The sequence below is a fragment of the Mercenaria mercenaria genome, chromosome 5 (genome assembly GCF_021730395.1).
Source record: "Mercenaria mercenaria strain notata chromosome 5, MADL_Memer_1, whole genome shotgun sequence".
Lineage (NCBI taxonomy): Eukaryota > Metazoa > Mollusca > Bivalvia > Venerida > Veneridae > Mercenaria > Mercenaria mercenaria.
The window spans coordinates 3,516,232-3,534,700 of record NC_069365.1 but is presented as its reverse complement, the minus strand read 5'-3'; the positions used below and the strand labels follow the sequence as shown (position 1 = coordinate 3,534,700).

The 18,469-nt window shown below is 35.1% G+C and overlaps 1 protein-coding gene across 2 annotated transcripts in view; it reads right to left on the bottom strand.

The window, feature by feature from the left end:
- LOC123558060 (uncharacterized) overlaps positions 1–18,469 on the bottom strand; it is a 60,833-nt gene that overhangs the window by 8,013 nt on the left and 34,351 nt on the right. For both annotated transcript variants that reach the window (XM_053542517.1, XM_053542518.1), the window contains exons 2-5: positions 14,126–14,298; positions 5,246–5,472; positions 2,909–3,075; positions 2,276–2,526 (exon numbers count right to left, since the gene is read on the bottom strand). In XM_053542517.1, coding sequence (XP_053398492.1) covers positions 2,276–2,526; positions 2,909–3,075; positions 5,246–5,472; positions 14,126–14,201 — 721 coding nt within the window. In that variant the 5' untranslated portion in view covers positions 14,202–14,298. The remainder of the gene's footprint in view (positions 1–2,275; positions 2,527–2,908; positions 3,076–5,245; positions 5,473–14,125; positions 14,299–18,469) is intronic.

The following is an 18,469-nucleotide window of genomic DNA, read 5'->3' as shown; positions in this document are numbered from 1 at the left end:
AAAACGCTGCATTACCCATTGCTAGTTTATCATTGTTTAATTAAAACATCGCATTATGCACCATTAGCGTTACATTGTTAATTTGAGCCGATGTTACATTCCACCCCTGTTTATAATTGTTAAAATCAACCAACATTGTTGCCTATACCCTTGTTTATAATTGTTAAAACATCGCTTTACCCTTGCTTACCATTCTATGAGCCGTGTATCACCCCTTGTTTTAAATTGCTTAAAAGTAAATTGCCTTACCCCTTGTTTATAATTGTTAAACATTGCCTAACCCTTGTTATAATTGTTAAACACTGCATTACCATTGTTACCATTCTATGAGCCGTGTATCACCCCTTGTTATAATTGTTAAGCATTGCTACCCCTTGTTTATAATTGTTAAAACATGCATTACTCATTGCTTACATTGTATGAGCCGTGTATCACCCCTTGTTTATAATTGTTAAAACATTGCCTTACCCCTTGTTTATAATTGTTAAAACACTGCATTACCCCTTGCTTACCATTCTATGAGCCGTGTATCACCCCTTGTTTATAATTGTTAAAACATTGCCTAACCCTTGTTTATAATTGTTAAACACGCATATCAGCTTGTATACGACACCCATTAAGCATCTTACCCTATATATGAAACGTGCATTACCCCTTGTTTATAATTGTTAAAAACAAATTGGAGCCTGTACACCCTTGTTTATAATGTTAAAACATCGCTTTACCCCTTGCTTACCATTCTATGAGCCGTGTATCACCCCTTGTTTATAATTGTTAAAGCATTGCCTTACCCCTTGTTTATAATTGTTAAAACATTGCCTTACCCCTTGTTTATAATTGTTTAAACACTGCATTACCCCTTGGTTACCATTGTATGAGCCGTTTATCACCCCTTGTTTATAATTGTTAAAACATTGCCTAACCCCTTGTTTATAATTGTTAAAACACTGCATTACCCCTTGCTTACCATTGTATGAGCCGTGTATCACCCCTTGTTTATAATTGTTAAAACATTGCCTAACCCTTGTTTATAATTGTTAAGACATCGCTTTACCCCTTGCTTACCATTGTATGAGCCGTGTATCACCCCTTGTTTATAATTGTTAAAACATTGCCTTACCCCTTGTTTATAATTGTTCAAACACTGCATTACCTCTTGGTTACCATTGTATGAGCCGTGTATCACCCCTTGTTTATAATTGTTAAAACATTGCCTAACCCTTGCTTGTTTATAATTGTTCAAACATCGCTTTACCCCTTGCTTACCATTCTATGAGCCGTGTTTCACCCCTTGTTTATAATTGTTAAAACATTGCCTTACCCCTTGTTTATAATTGTTAAAACACTGCATTACCCCTTGCTTACCATTGTATGATCCGTGTATCACCCCTTGTTTATAATTGTTAACGCGCTGCATTACCCCTTGCTTACCATTGTAAAGCATTGCCTTACCCCTTGTTTACAATTTTAAAAGCATTGCCTTACCCCTTGGTTACCATTGTATGATCCGTGTATCACCCCTTGTTTATAATTGTTAAAGCACTGCATTATCCCTTGGTTACCATTGTAAAGCATTGTCTTACCCTTTGCTTACAATTGTATAAGCTGTGCATTACCCATTGCCTACCATTGTTAATGCATTGCATTACCCCTGGCTTACAACTGTATGAACCATGCATTACCCCTCGATTACATTTGTATGAACATCGCATTACCCGTTGCCTACCACTGTAAAGCATTGAATTACCCCTTACTTACCACTGTATGAGCATTTCTCTACTTCTTATGATTTTTTAAACACTGTACTAACCCCTACTTACCATTGTGCTAGCACTGCATTACCATTACTTATCTTTGTATCAGCCGTGCATTACCCCTTGCTTACCACTGCATAGGCATTGTATCAGCTTCTGCTTGAAATTATAGGAGCAATACGTTACCTCTTGCTTGCCATTTCATACACCTTGCATTGCCCCCTGCTTGCCATTTTATACACCTTGCATTACCCCCTGCTTGCCATTGTGTAAGCCTTCAAATTACAAAGGCTTATTATTGTATAGGCACTGCATTACCACCTTCGTACCATTGTTTGAGCGCTGAATGATCCCAATGCTTACATTTGATAAGCATTACAATTCCACCTACTTATGATTTATATGCACTGCATTACCTCGTGCTTACCATTTACACAATGCTGTGACCTCTGTTGTCTCCCTAGCTTATCGTTTACTATTAGTATTAAGATTGACACACGTTTGTTGTCTAATTTGCTTACCATTTATAAGCATTGATCTTGGTTTGTTGTCTCCTCCTGCTTGGTGGTGATGGGCGAACCTGTTAACACTCATTTCCACCAGCCAGTCATTAACGAGCATGGTATGTTCTGGTAGGTCCTCGTCGTACAGACCAAGGTGAGACTCGAACTCGGGCGCTTGCCGAACAACAATAGCGCCATAAGCACCATCTGATCTTTGGAGTCCGGAATGGGCATGCCAATAATGTGTTCCGGGATTCTCGGCTTTAAATCTGTATAAAATTAAGAAATGGGGTACTGTGAATGGGGTACAGTGGGAGTACAGTGCGAAATAAAGCTTTTTGTATAAAAGTAATGAAAATTCAAAAGCATGTGAAACTATCAGGTGAACATTATTGTATGCACCGACTTCCTACGCCAGGCCTATCCCGACCACGTGATCGGTACTCCAAAATTCACCATGCTGTTATGTTCAGACTATCCGGCATGTCCCGCAGATGCACTGAAACTAAGTTGTAGAATGTATACACACTTGATAAATCTTTTGCGCATGACATTTTAAATGGCAGGGAAATATGATATAATTTTCCTGTTGAAGCAATTGAGAAATTATATGGAATATTTACGTGAAGTATAATAATCTAGACTGTATACCTGTATTGAAACGAGGTTCTCTGTGGTATTGGGCATTGTGTTACCATGCCAACACCATCCATATGCTGGGAACCATGCTGCAAAATACCATGCCAGTGAATGCTGGTTCCCTCACCCCCAGTTAAGTCGTTTTTCACATTCACAATGACAGTGTCGCCTTCGCATACCTAGAATGTGAGTAATACGACTAAAAAGTGTGATACGCGTCAATATGGTAGCAAACAGTGTTGAGAATACCCATGTTATTGAAAATGTATTGTAGAGGCTAATATTTGACGGATGCGTGGGAGAGTATTAAATTTCTGCCACTAGCAAGTTGCGTTAGACACCTAGATGTGTTGGATATGTACACACCAAAAATGGAATTACGGCTTTGTGGAATAAGGCTGACGATATGTACACACCAACCGCAGACCTGTAGTAATGATAACCTAAAGGACACGTTGTAAGTGATATTTTTTTGTCTTTATTCTGATGACATTTCAGTTAGAGTAATGTAACCTTTTTGTGTGAGACCATCATATAGTACTAATGACAGCGTGATTTTTTAAAGTTTTAGGCGCAGTATAGTTTCTGGGAAGCCTGCCTGGTGTTAGTCACGCTAGGTCATCCAGACGTGTAGAGTTTAAAAGCATTTAGTCAAACAGTTTCTTACAAACCTGGTAACATTCAAACATTTTGTTGTGGACGCCGACGCCGATGAAAGAATGACAACAATAACATTTTTATTTGAAAATCTTAGTTTGCCGTGATGAGATATTATTGCGATCTCTGATCAGATATTTGTGTTCTAACGAGAAAATCATGATAAAATGAATCAAGAAAGAGAAACATAATAATTTCTAAACGAGTCGAATATTTCCAAGGTAGTGAACTTGACAAATAACGAATAAACTCATTATTTTCGTTTTTGATAAATAAAGATAACGATGTATACATTATTGGTAGAGGAAGCTAACTTTAAAGCCTGGATGAAATATATTTCTGCCCTAGATGAACACACACAACCCAAAGTCTCCGTTCCCTGAATTTTAGAGATGTCTCTAAATACCGCTTGCACCAAAAACCAAACCTATCTGTAAACCTAACTGCGGACACTTCATTTTGTAGATACTTTTCCGAATAACCTTAGCATACCACTACATTATGTTTTATGTTTCAAAGCTCTCAGAACCACTAATATTTAGACAAAATAAGTGCGCGAATAATTAGAGATTAGGATTCTAAACGCACGCAGAATTCATCAATATCATATGCGCGTCGTTTTCTTATCTATCTCGGTTGACAATCGACAAACCATTCTCACATATATAGATCAAAAATATACATCTAACTACAGAGAACTATTTTGCTTAAGACATTTATAACATGATTTTCATGCGTTATTTACGAAATAATATATAGCAGAACAATCATTTAACATACTGAAACAACACGATGAGGTTATACACTTGAGAAATAATTTCACGAGGACGTAGCTCGAGTGAATTTTACAAGTAGCGTATAACCGATTCGTATTGGTGAGATATGTTTAAACATGGTTCTACTATACATTATTTCGATTCTGATATGTCATTTATGTTAAGAAGTAGATGAAAAATGGAAGCAATATTTCATGGCGCATATATGGCACAGAATATAGTACCTCGACGTGACGTCAACGCGTAACTGTGTTATACGGGAAGTATATAACACGTTCCATTGAATAACTTAAAGTGTGTAATATATCTAATATATATATATAGACATCTAATAAGTTCTTTTTCGCGCCTAATTTAAGAAATTATATATAGCAGAACCACGTTTTAACATATCGCAATAATACGAGGAGGTTATACGCCTGCGGAATAATTTCACGAGGGCCTAGCCCAAATGAATTATGCACGCGGCGTATAACCGACTCGTATTGTTGAGATATATTAAAACATGAGTCTGCTATATATTGTTTCGATTCTAATGTGTCTTTAATGTAAGCAAGTAGATGAGATAGGAAAGCACTATTTCATGGCGCCAAATATGAAAGTTTAACGTGACGTCAACGCTTAACCGTGTTTTGAAAGTGTTAAAATACGGGAAGTATCTCGTCCGCTGAATAACTTAGGAGTGCGTAGACGTCTAGGGTCTAATAATTTAAACTGTATGCGTATTTAATTTTAGTAATACCAGCTACACGCAAAGTTATATAACTGAGTTTTTCGAGAACAGTCTCAAACTGCAGCATCTAACTGGCTGTTTTGATCAACAAGTTTGAAATTGACCAATGGCACTGATGTAGTTTGAGACTGGTCTCACAACGTAAGCTGTATAACCTTTGCATCTGGTTATTGGATAATTTACATGTATTCCTGGTCCAGGAAGCATTCTATTGATCACGTTTAAACCACGTGACACACCATCAGCCGGGATGCAGTGAGGTCGGAAGCAGTCGGTTCTGTTGAAAGGACAGTCGTAGCACGCTTTGGTGAGGGTAAAATACAGCTCCAACTGAAAGTCGTATGAACACGTCATTGGCTGGTTCACCTGGCATGGCCGTATACAGGGATGAGATGTGTACTTTTCTAAAACTGAAAAATATTTATTTATTTATTTCAAAATTGTAAAGTAATAACAATATATAACTTTTCTTTTGTTTGGAAAATATGTATTGTATAAGGCATACAGACACTAAATAGAAAAATGGCGCGAAAACAAAATGGTAGCATAATGGGGGATACAAATAGTCCTCAGTTTTATTTTTTTGCTCTGTAGAGCTATTTCCTTATTTTCTTTGCATTTTTTGTTGTTGCTAAAATCACATGACTGATCTATGCTTGACATGTAGGTAGCATTTTCATAATGAAATAACAACATGACAAAATTTTTCATGGAAACTTAGATCATACACCACCAGTATAATTTGTGGTCTCATTTTTTAGCTGATTTTGCAGTTTGTGTGTTTGACTGAAATTATTTTTCTTGCATCAAACATGACCCCCACTTTTCTTTTGATTTTTAGTTAGCATTGACAATATTCTTTAAGAAAATGTTAGTTACAGACATTTAAAATGGGTCCTGAAGTAAACGGTTATGAGACACTTTTCTTCCCACCATTAGTTTTTTCTGGACACATGCTTTAAACATATGCATGTGTTTTAGGTCAGTCATTTGCAGATAATACGGTACAGGTCGCCCAAGGTGTGCATTTTTGGCCATTTTTGTCTAAAAATTTAGTGTCCTGAAACCTGCGTTTTATTATATTATTATTATTATACCAGATTTATATAGCGCTCTTTTCATGATCAATTTCACGTTCAAAGGCGCTTTACATAGTTCAAATGCAGCCACACAGGGCGCATAATTCATCCTCTACTAGTACAGACACAGAGCGATCTGACCAGAGGGACAGAGTGAGACAAAGCCCCTACGACAGAGATATCAGAAATCAGATACAGGCTTTTACTCGTTTTTATCACAGCAGCAACAGAATCGGCAGGCTGAAAATGTCACACATAATGAAGTGCTATGTCTATGCAAGACATTCGCTCAACAATTGCCTTGAATTTGTCGAAATTGGATGTTTTATGATTTTTTTCGCACTGGTATCAGCGCAGATTTGTGGAGTTTTCAAATTAACTGTCCCTTGCCCCCATTAGGCTAAATAAATATTTGAGCCTGCTTGTTTGTTATAAACGTATAGCGAATGAATTCCTTATTATTAACATTATTTGAACAAAAAATTAAACGTGATTTCCTTTGTATTCTTTCACAAATGTGAATAATAAATGAAGTTTATTTGCAATTTGGTCGTTTAAACTAAAATATACTGAAGAGCATTAGTGCCAGACGGGTTTTGATGTTACGCGAAATTTCGAGACACTAAGGCGTGTAATAACTTAGTTACATCGAAATTTATAATAACAAACTTGAAATTTCGAGATACGTTAACTAGTCGAAATTTCGAGACACTATCTCGATTTAGTATTTCTAATTTTGACGTAGAAACACAATTTTTTTGTCTTAATAATTCGAAATTTGAATTTAGTTGCTCAAACATTCGCACTTATTTCTCGAAATTTCGAGTTAGTAACACATCTTGCACTAATGTTCTAGGGACAGATCCAGGGTTTCTGGTTAGGGGTCCGCATTTTTGCACTTTTAAAGTTTGTTATCGCATGTTATATAGGAGACACTGAACGTGTCTGTTTTGCTCTGTTCATTTTCTATTTTGCAAATAATACTAAATGCAGACATGCGAGCGAAGCGAGCTGAAAATTTCTTGTTTTTAGCTTTCATCTGCATAGGAGTATCCATCTCCGTTAAGTTATAATAAGTAACGTGAGCAGACAGCATGTTTGTTGCTTGCATTATTACCTATGGTTGTTGTAAAGCAATAATGATTTACGAGCGTAGCGAGCTAATTCATGGGAATATCGCCACTGTTGTATTAGTTATAATGAATAATGACGTGCGAGGGAAGCTAGAGCAACCTGTGTTATGCTATTAAATTGCATCTTAATACCTATAGGTAAAAATGATCATACATAGAAATATCGCACCTCGAGTTATTAATAGTAATAATAATTAATGATGTGCAAACGAAGCGGGCAATTTTTTTTATACTTTTCGAAGAAAAAACCTGTGTATGACAGCTCTTTAGGAGAAGCGCGCGCCTTGTGCACCCCCATTCCTCTCCATCCCCTGAATCCGCTGATCCTCTGCCGCTGTTATTGACCTGAATGATTACGTCCTCTAGGATGTTAAAATACTTCACGCCTTGAAGCTTTTGGGACGGTTAACTGTTTTACTTTTATATATATTTCAGTTTTGAGGTTAGCGACGTTTTTGTACTCAGTTTTAATAATGGAACGGTCCGTTACAGTTCGATTACTAGGTCATACGTGTTTACATGTTTTCAAACCAAAATTTCTCTACTTATAAAATGACCATAATACTCATTGTGTTAATCTTAATTTACTAATCCCTTTTGCTTTTATATGTAATCTGTATACCCATGCATTCATAAAATTCTCAAATTCAGTTCGCCTTTTGCATGCATGTCTTGTAAATTTGTAGTTTCCATCATGTACGAAAAGTCCAAACAGAATCCGCCTGGAAAAGGCACGTCATTGGGCAGGAATTGCAATATTCCGTGTGAAATTGACACGGACACCGATTTTTTCCGTGCGGAAAAATTCAGTTTTCCGTGCGAACCCTCATTATTTACCTGCTGCAACCCACACGTCATTTTTGGTAGACACGGACTTTTTCGACTTAGTCAAATTTTGTAGACGGATTTTGGCACTTAGTAATTTTTACAACACGGACTTTTTCCACTTAGAAATTTTTACACTCCTACAAGCCCCAAAACAGGAGTAAAATGAAGTATGGGTACAAAGGAATAATGAAAAACATTACTTTGTAATCTAGTCACGTTTTAGTCTATATTTGATCGCCCTTAGCTCAGATTTCCGCACTGCATTTCAAGAAGCGGAAAATTTGCAGAAACCTTCAGTTTATGCGGAAAATAATTTTTGTTTTACGGAAAACATGCAGAGTAATGACATTTAAACATTTCTCATTTGCGGAAATTCTGACTCTGACAATTTCATAATGCGGATAAGTTTTACTTTGACATTTTCAGTTGCGGAAATTTTGACTCTGACTATTTCATAAGACAGAGACATTATACTTTGAAAAAAAACAATGAAGTGGTCAATTTGACTTTTTCTGATTTTTCTTTTAAATAAATTAAATATTACAAGATATTTTTACATTAAAAGTTGGCGGACCTCTTTAGGAATGAAAAGAGTTTAACTTTCTTTCAGAAATTAAAAAAAATTAAAAAAAATTGTGACATAAATTTAACTGGTTTGCTGACTAATGGAAATGTTTTGAACAATCTTGGTAGAGGGTCACACAAGGACCATTTGTGTAAAATTATTGTAAAATCTGGCTAGCAGTTTCACACAAGATTTGTCACTTGAATATTTTTCTTTGTTTAGATATCACAGATATCTCTAAAAATTTAGATATACCTAGTTTTTTTCTACTGTGTATACATTCTTTTGATGTGTGATGTAGATGTTATTAACAGCAATTGTGTTGTTTTTATCAAATGGGTGCTGTGTGAAAGGCTCCAAAGAAGAGGCTATTTCAATTGATTTTATTCCAAGATCCAATTTTTCTCCAACTAATCATGTTTTAAACCACCCAGTGACCCTTATAAAATAATGAGACGTACTACACCTGGTTTTGAGGCGTAAACCAGGCGTAATGGGTTGTTATGTGACAAGAACCAGGCGTAAAGATGCAGGACAGGTAATTCTGTTTTACTTACGGGCGTAAATCGCATGAAAACCAGGCATAATCTTTAAGAATATATCAGGCGCAATCAATTCATGTAAGACAAACAGAGGCGTAAAGTTGGACTTAGAATTTTTATTTCTTCGTGAGAGGCAAAAGTTTGACTTTGAAATTTTCTAACTTCTAGAAAAAGTTTAACTTAGAATTTGTTTTCGCTTAAAAAAATATTTAAGTAAACAATTTGACATTTCTTCAGATGATTTTTTTTTTGTAAATCAGTTAGATATTTCAAGATATATTAAAGACATTTGGAGTAAATGTTGGCGCATATCTATATATAATTATAAATCTCAAAAGTTCTTTTTTTTTTTCAAAATGCAGACTTGATCAAAAAACTTAACTATTAGGTGTGATGCCAATGCTGTGGTGAGTATGACTTAGCTTTAATTATTCTTCAAATTCATAGTATGCTGACAATGAAATAAAAAATAAATGAATATTAAATGATCATGTATTCCTCGGAAAAGCTAGGATAGTCAATAAAAATTGCCAATTTATTTGTTTTTAACTATTTAGTACACATTTTATAAACTAGAACGTGTCTGTAGGACACATTGTGTGCCCCCACTGGTACATTTATCACAAATAAGGGGAAATCATTCAAATGTTTGCAGTCTTAAGGGGGTATAGCCTCAAAAAAAAATTATGAAATAGATTCATTTATTTGGGAAAGTCAAAAAGTAAACAATCAAAATGTTTTCCTATATACTTATTTGCAACGTCTAAAAGACCAGTATCTGCAAATGTAGAACACAAAATGCGCTGAGAATAGAAAATTAACATATTACCATGTATTTAAGACAAATTTTGATGTCGAAGCATATATAGATGCTATAGATATAGTTAAGTTTAGATCAAGTCTCGTCTCTCTAAGATCATCATCTCACCAACTGTTAACAGAAAAGGAAAGACATTTAGGTATACCTAAAATGATAGATTATGTTTTTTTTGTAAAAATTGTGTCGAAGACGAGTACCATTTTATACTTATTTGTCTAATATATAGAAATATACGACAAAAATATCTGAAAGAAAAATATTTAAGATACCCGAATGTTAATAAATTTTGTATTTTGATGTCAAGTACCAATGTTAATATTATAAGAAACTTGGCAATGTACATATATTATGCATTTAAGTTAAGAGCGGAATATAGTGACAATAGGTAATATGAAATTTGTATAATACGTGACGAACTGAATAATTACTGTATTATTTGTGTATTATATTTAATAAAATGTCAGCTGGGTATCACACAAGTACAAACTGTATGCATGTATTGTTTTAGCTTAGCTATGTAAATATTGTGTATATGGGCCGGAGTCCTTCATGCTTGTTGAAATAAACTAAACTAAACTAAACTTTATTATTCTATACCATATACTTTTTGAGCTATAAGCATCACAAACAAAAAAATCCACTATTTTGGCTATTTCAAGGGCCATAACTCTGTACTAAACGCTAAAATTCTCAAGAAGAATGCCAAGTGTGCAAGGTCACATTATGATAAAGACTCAAGCAAGGTTTCATGAATTTACATTAAATACATTTTAGTGAGGCACATAATTAGGTGAAAATGTGCGTTTTTTTATTTCAGGGGCCATAACTCTGGAAATAGGGGGCGGACCCAGATCAAAAATAGGAGGTGTGCAAGTTCATGTCATGATTAAGACTCATGCAAGGTTTCATCAATTTATGTCAAATACTTTTTGAAGCAGGCGTGTCACAAGGTATAAATGTGCATTTTTGACTATTTCAGGGGCCATAACTCTAGAAAAAGGGGGCGGACCCAGATGAAAAATAGGAGGTGCGCAAGTTCATATCATAGTTAAGACTCATGCAAGGTTTCATGAATCTGTATCAATACTTTTCGAGCTAGGCGTGTCACAAGGTGAAAATGTGCATTTTTGACTATTTCAGGGGCCATAACTCTAAAATTACGGGGCGGAGCCAGACGAAAATAGAAGATGCGCAAGTTCTTATCATGAAAAAGACTCATGCAAGGTTGTATTAATTTATATCAAATACTTTTGAGCAAGGCGTGTCACGAACTTCGGACGTACGGACGGACGCACGAACGCACGCACGCACGCACGCACGGACAAGAGCAAATCTATATGCCCCCACCACTCATGGGGGCGGGGGGGGGGGGCACAAAAACAATGTTAAAAAGGCAGTATGTGTAAATTTCTACATGGAGAGTCGGACCAACTGCCAAAATGGGCACGAGTTGAACGGGGACGAATGAATCGTAAGACAACATTTACGTGTATTTGTTTTGGACTTGCGTCAACTTTACATATAAATACAATCAAGGACAGTAAAACTATACCATTTAAGTACAGTCTCCCGATTGCTATTAGATCACATTCGCCGCCATGTTTGTTTACCGAAGATAACTCAGCCAATCAGCTTTACAGGAAGTTGCTGGTTACCTGTCGCATTATTCAAAAGTTGGCAATCGCAGGAGACCATTTTGTATTGGCATATTTGATTGGTTATCGTAAGACCAAGGGTCAACTGATTTGAGTATTTCTATTGGTTTCCAAAGCTGCTGCAGTTTTTGCGCCATCTTTAAAAAATTGTGAGATGTTTGCTATGACTATGTTTGTGCCAAATTGTGGTACTGTAGTAGCATACCACGCTGACCGAAAAATTCAATCCTTGAGAAATCCTGCGACTTAATTCCGGAAGCAAAAGAATATAGGTAAGGGTAGACTTCTTGGAGAAAAAACAACAAAGCCCCAGAGCCACGCATTTGTAAAGTAGGCCCACAACAAACGATTTACAGTCGACCCGAACCCTAGTCAACTCGTCCCCGATCTGGTCATTTCGTCCCTCTTGGCGGTTTCAAATTGGTCTTTTCGGCCCCCCATTTTCAAACGTATTTTTTGGAAAAAAAATAAAAAAATACGATAAATTAAGTCGGTTTTTTTTATGTCATTTCCTGTTTTAAGCACACGAACTTGCCTCTGAAATCTGAATACAAAATTTTGAGAATTCTCCCCAGTCTTCTCAAAATTTTACACACCATTGAAATTTACAAATTCAGTTTTACCTTGAACATGATCTAACATGTAACTGTAATTTCAGGCTTATTATCTTTGTTAAAAATGCTTTCTAAGAAATATTTAACACTTTGATTTTGTAAATTTTATTTGTTTTTCAGATAACTCACAGTGCTGGATCATATTCCCAAATATCGACATAAATCGGGCAAAGATCAATAGATCTAGAAAACTTGTTGAATGACATTTTAAAATAGAAAAATGGAAACTCCACAGGTTGCTCAACAAGAGAAAAATACAAAAACGAAATTGTACGGTTTGATTGAGCCTGTTCACGGACAGTAGTGGTTGATGCAAGAAGAATATAAATAAATCAGAATAAATACAGAACAGAACAGAAATTTTATTTTTGACTTAAGCATACAGCTCATCGTCATATAGCATAACATTACATGACAGTCACAGTTTTACAATACATCTGTGTCACATCATACATACATTTGGTAAAGATTTGAGAGTGATCACCTTTTACAGTCGTTATAAATACAATTAACAGACAGTCACTGTGAATCGTCAGCAGTACCGGTATCATCTTCATCATAATTAAAAAAATTGTAATTAGTGAAAATAACTTGACATTTTAAGTACATGTACTTTAGTCGATTTTGTCGATCATCTGACTATTAATTGTGTTATTCAACCATTTTTACGAAAAATTCACAACAACTTAATTATTGGAGGCATTCAAATTGTTCTGACAGTAAAAGGATGTGAGTTTTGTTCTACAAAGCAGCATGAATGCATTTGCCGAGTGTGATAATGTATACAGCTGGAACTTTTGCTTAGAATAATCTTATGTTTAAGATAAATTAAATTTAGACTACTGTATTTATCATCAGATTAATGTCTACTTGCATAATTGTGCCTATTTTTAATTCATTTAATGTTTTAATTAATTAAATTTCAGGCAATAACATGCTTCATTGTATGAGCTTGTGTGTGAAAGTATATTTAACTAAATTTGAATAAAGAACAAAATTTTAAAGATTTTGAATATAATATAAGCTCACATTACAGCGAAATGTTTTGGCAAGCTGTTGTGACCACTAAATGTCCGTCACCTGTCGGTCCAATAAGCGTATGGGCCATGCCAATTGTCTAGAAAAATGACGTGCGTGAAATACTTCCGCACGGAATCCAAACGGAATTTTGTTCTGAGTTCCGTCTCATTTACATATTCCGTGCCTATTTTCCTGCCCAATGACGTGCGTAAAGCTGCGCCGCACGGATTTTTTTTCCTGCTAATTTAAATATTCCGTGCCGGTTTTCCTGCCCAATCGCGTGCGTAAAGCTGCGCCGCACGGAATCCGCACGGATTTTTTTCCTGCTAATTTAAATATTCCGTGCCGATTTTCCTTACCAATGGCGTGCGTAAAGCTGCTCCGCACGTAATTTTTTTCTGCTAATTTAAATATTCCGTGCCCATTTTCCTGACCGGTGACGTGCGGAATCTCTGTTTTATTTAGATACCTTATAAACTGAATTCCTCCTGGAAAAATTGAGCATTTTCCGTCTCTAATCCGTGCCATTGACGTGTGTAAAATTTCGTACAGGATGTGAAGAAAGCAATAAAATATAATTAAAATAATTTCACATATATGAAACCGGCTTCTTACAAAATACACAAAGGAATATTGCGGTAAAGGGTTTTATACATAAAAAATATGATAAAATGTATTATCCGGAATGTTCAATGCCTGGTCACACCATGTATTTCTTTGGTTAGATGAACAGCATTCCGGTACGGCTCTGAGTAATCTGACTAGATCTATATTTGATCACTGCATTAACAGAAAAAGATGTCTCACCTCTTGTTTGCTGGCAAAACACTCCAGGGAAGCTATAAGTCAATGTGACGGCTAATATCAGTGTCAAATGAATCATTTTCAACAGCTGAGAGCTCCAATCTCTGTTTGGTATTGCTCAGGATCTTGTTACAATAGGTATGCAATGTATTGTCCACAAGTTATACTGGAATAGCCTGAAATTTAAAACAAAAAACAAAGCAGTCAGTTACTGTTTAACTGATCGGAATATTCCACTGCTAGATGTGTTCAGCTGCTCCAAATATTTCACTGCTTGAAACATTCAAATGTTTGGCAAAAATCGTGCAAACTGATCCATTTCTTACTTCTAGGTTTAACTTTTTTTTATATTTACTTTTACGTAAAACGTGGTAGATATCCTTTGTATCTACTGTAATGCCGAAAAATATGATGAATGGCAAAGGCACAAACGCACTCACTTATTATGTCCAAATGATAAAACACCATTCCAGTTTTCTTCAGTGAAAAACCACACAGTTCAAAGTCAACAATCAACAGTTTTCATACGTATAACCGTAGAATATAAAAATTAAAACAAAGATTTAAATATTAAAATATTCTAGTGTTCCAGTAGAAAACAACAATTTTTCTACTTGGAAATCCAAAGTATATCCTCTTAGAAACCTGCTAAGAAAAACATATAACAACTGACCAGTTAAAATGACCCTTATTGTGACTGTAATTAACTGTATCAACCAATTAAATTCAATATAGTGTACATGGTAATAAAAGTACAAGTATTTAAAATATTAACAAGTTTTGACAGCAATCAACACCTGATCGGTCTGGAAGCCTTAGCATTTAAATTACGCAGACGATCACAATGACCTTATCATAAATACATTTAGAAGCCTTTAAGCACAAAGGTTCAAATGCATAATTGTGTCAAAGTTGAGACAACAATAAAGTTTTGACATCTGTCATATGAAAACAAAAATTCCTCTTATTTAAAATTTTAGCAACATAAAGTTATTGAGTAATTTATCCTTATTGTCGTTTCTATACTAAATAATATACATCTCGGTGATAACTGATTTTTAACGGGTTTTTTCTGATTTTTCACTCCATAACACTATAATTAGATAAATATACCCATTTTACATTTATTACCAATTTTGGTAGAAAGCAAAGAGCTGTAATTGAGGCATAAGTTAAACATAATTTGACCTACTTCCAAATGAATATTTAACTTGTAAATATATGTATCCGCTTCGCTGTATGAACATATATGAAAAGAATATATTTTGTACTGATTACTATTTAAACGAATTGAAGTACAATGTAATTTGTTACAATTTCTGTTTTTCCCGTTCTAGCTGATCATTTCATTTGAACCATCGAAGGAAAGTCATATTTTTATATTGATCTTATACGTTTAAAGGCCTAGATTTTGGAAGTGGGCCAAGGGATTTCTGTCTTCACCAGCACAGTTGGGGGCTAATGACCATCACAGTATGGTTCCAATAAACAAGGGTCATTGTTTATTGGAGTGTCGGTCTACTTAACAAGTGTATCAGTTAGAGAGAAGGGGAAACAATGTGATTTATTTTAAATTAATGAATAATTGATAACTTTTAAAGTTATACTAGTTTTTTTTTTTTTTTTTTTTTTTTTTTTTGGCATTTCTATTTAAAGAAAAATATTTGTTGATCAAATAATGAAAAACTTAAAGAAATATGAAAGTTTTTTTTGTTTCAAATTCTGTCTGGAGAATTGTGATAATTCACAAAAATGTGACTTTCATTCATCTAAAGCTTGCAGAATACTGTAAATAACATTTGTCTAAAATTCAAAACAAAATGTGCATTTCAACTTTTGGCAACATACTGAAAATGAAAATTGAGTATAGATGGAACACAATAATTTTATATTCAAATAATGTTGATTACATGAATACAAGAAGATCAATTTCCAATTCAAAAAATATTGTTCGTTAGTACAAAGAGCTCATGAAGTTTTCACTATACTTGTGTTTTATTATTATTATTATTTTCAGTATTATTACTGTACCTTTAATCATATTATTTGTTATTTAATAATAATAATAATAATAATAATAATAATTACGATTATGATTATGATTATATTATTATAATTATTATTTTCATTATTATAACATTAAAGTAATAGTTATTATCATCTAAATCATGTACGCATGCGTAAAAAATGGACGTATTTTTTCTGAAGAATAATATATGATAAAATATTGGATTTAATAACTGTTAAATACATTAAGTTGGATATAACTCTGTGTGAGGCATATGAGTAATTGTTGACGGAATATGTGAACCAGTTCTATGGGTAATAGAAAGCGTAAAAAGGATAAAAAATCGCCAAACAATACAGACACCCCAACAACAAAGAGACCAGTTATGGCGCAAAATTTTGTATCGCCAACTTTGATGACACAAAATGGACAACATTTGAACAATCAAGGTCAGCCATATAATACTTTCAGTCATATAAACTATCATAATAGTCAGATGATGAACCAGGGTACAAATTTGTGCCAGAATCTTCAGCAGCCAAATTTTCAAGGTTCACCTTGTACCCCATTGTCTCCCCCTCCCTCGGGGCAGCCATTACAAACACTACAACCTGTGCAGGCAGTGAATACTGATCAGGCAATGTCACTAATCTTACAAAAGCTTGACTGCATTGATAAATCAAAGTACTGAAAGTACAGAAAGGCTGGCTACCACAAAACACTGGTACATTATTACGGGTACGACAATATTCCTAACCATCGTATAGGGAAGGAACGTGACTAAACAATAATCATTAACAGTCCGGTTTATAGCCGGGTTCGAGACCAAAATTTCCCTCATACCGACAAGAAAATCGCCGTATCTGATCAGTGTTCATACATTCATACATGATGTGTGTATGTGAGTGTGTGCGCGCGCGCGCGCGCGCGTGTGTGTGTGTGTGTGTGTGTGTGTGTGTGTGTGTGTGTGTCGTTGGGATTGCATATCGAAATATAGATGCGAAGTTTGTTACCTTTATATTTTATCTGATATAATGTCCCTCAATGTTTATTATCGCTTCTTTAGAAACATATATATAAACGGTTATGGCACGCCAATTGTTCAATAATAACGTGAACCCAGGTTCACGATCGAAAAACTAGGATTAACAATAGATAAACTAGGGTTTTCGAATGTAAAACCAGGTTTTTCTAACACATACCCATATTTTCGAGCGAAAACACGCCCGTGAACCCATGTTTCAACTAGGTTTTTCAATTGAACTTTGAATTTCGGCCGTTATTCTAAGTTCACGAGCGTTGACCTATGTTTACGGGAGTAAACCAGGTTTCACGAGTGTAAACCATAGTTTACGAACGTGAACATATGTTAACATGGGTTTACGACCGTAAACATAGGTTTACGCTCGTGAATATAGGATAATGACCACAAATCATAGTTTTGTTCGACAAACCAAGGTTCAAGTTCGTAAACTGTGGTTCACGCATGTAAACCCAAGTTCATGGCCGTAAACATAGGTTCACGTCCGTAAACAATGGTTCTCGGCAATCATATTATCAAATAATTACATTCTTGGTCGAAAATCTAGGATTATCGAATACTAACATAAATTTCCGAGCGAACACACAGGATAACGGGCGTAAACTATTGTTTACTCTCTTGAACCCATGTTTACGTCCGATAAACTAGGTTTCTCGATTGAACTTTTACTTTGATGCACAAGTTAATCAAGATGGTTCATCACAACAATACTCTATGCTCGCCTTAGTTTGATATGGAAAACCCATGATATCTAAGATTTTGCAAACATCTTTCCCGCACAATTTTCATTCAGTGTTTTGTGGTAGCCAGCCTTGCTGTACTTTCAGTACTTTGATTCGATCATGAATCTGAGTTCACGTTATAATTGGGCAACTGGCGTGCCATAACCGTTTATATACGTTTATAAAGAAGCAATAATAAACATTTAGGGACATAATATCAGATAAAGTATAAAGGTAGCAAACACAACATCTATACTTCGATATGCAACCCCCTCCCCATCCACACACAAACACATTTATGAATGTATGAACACTGATCAGATGGGGTGATTTTCTTGTCGGTATGAGGGAATACCACTATAAACCGGACTGTTAATGATTATGGTCTAGTCCTGTTCCTTCCCTAATACGATAATTAGGAAAATTGCCGGACCCGTAATAGTGTACCTCCTTTTTTTGAAAAGTATTCCATTCCTACCATAGGCTGCTTTAACTAATTACAGCTGAAAACGTGTGTTTAAACAAAATTCGCTTACATCTACGCCCTTTAAACAAAATGGTTGTGACAGGAAAGG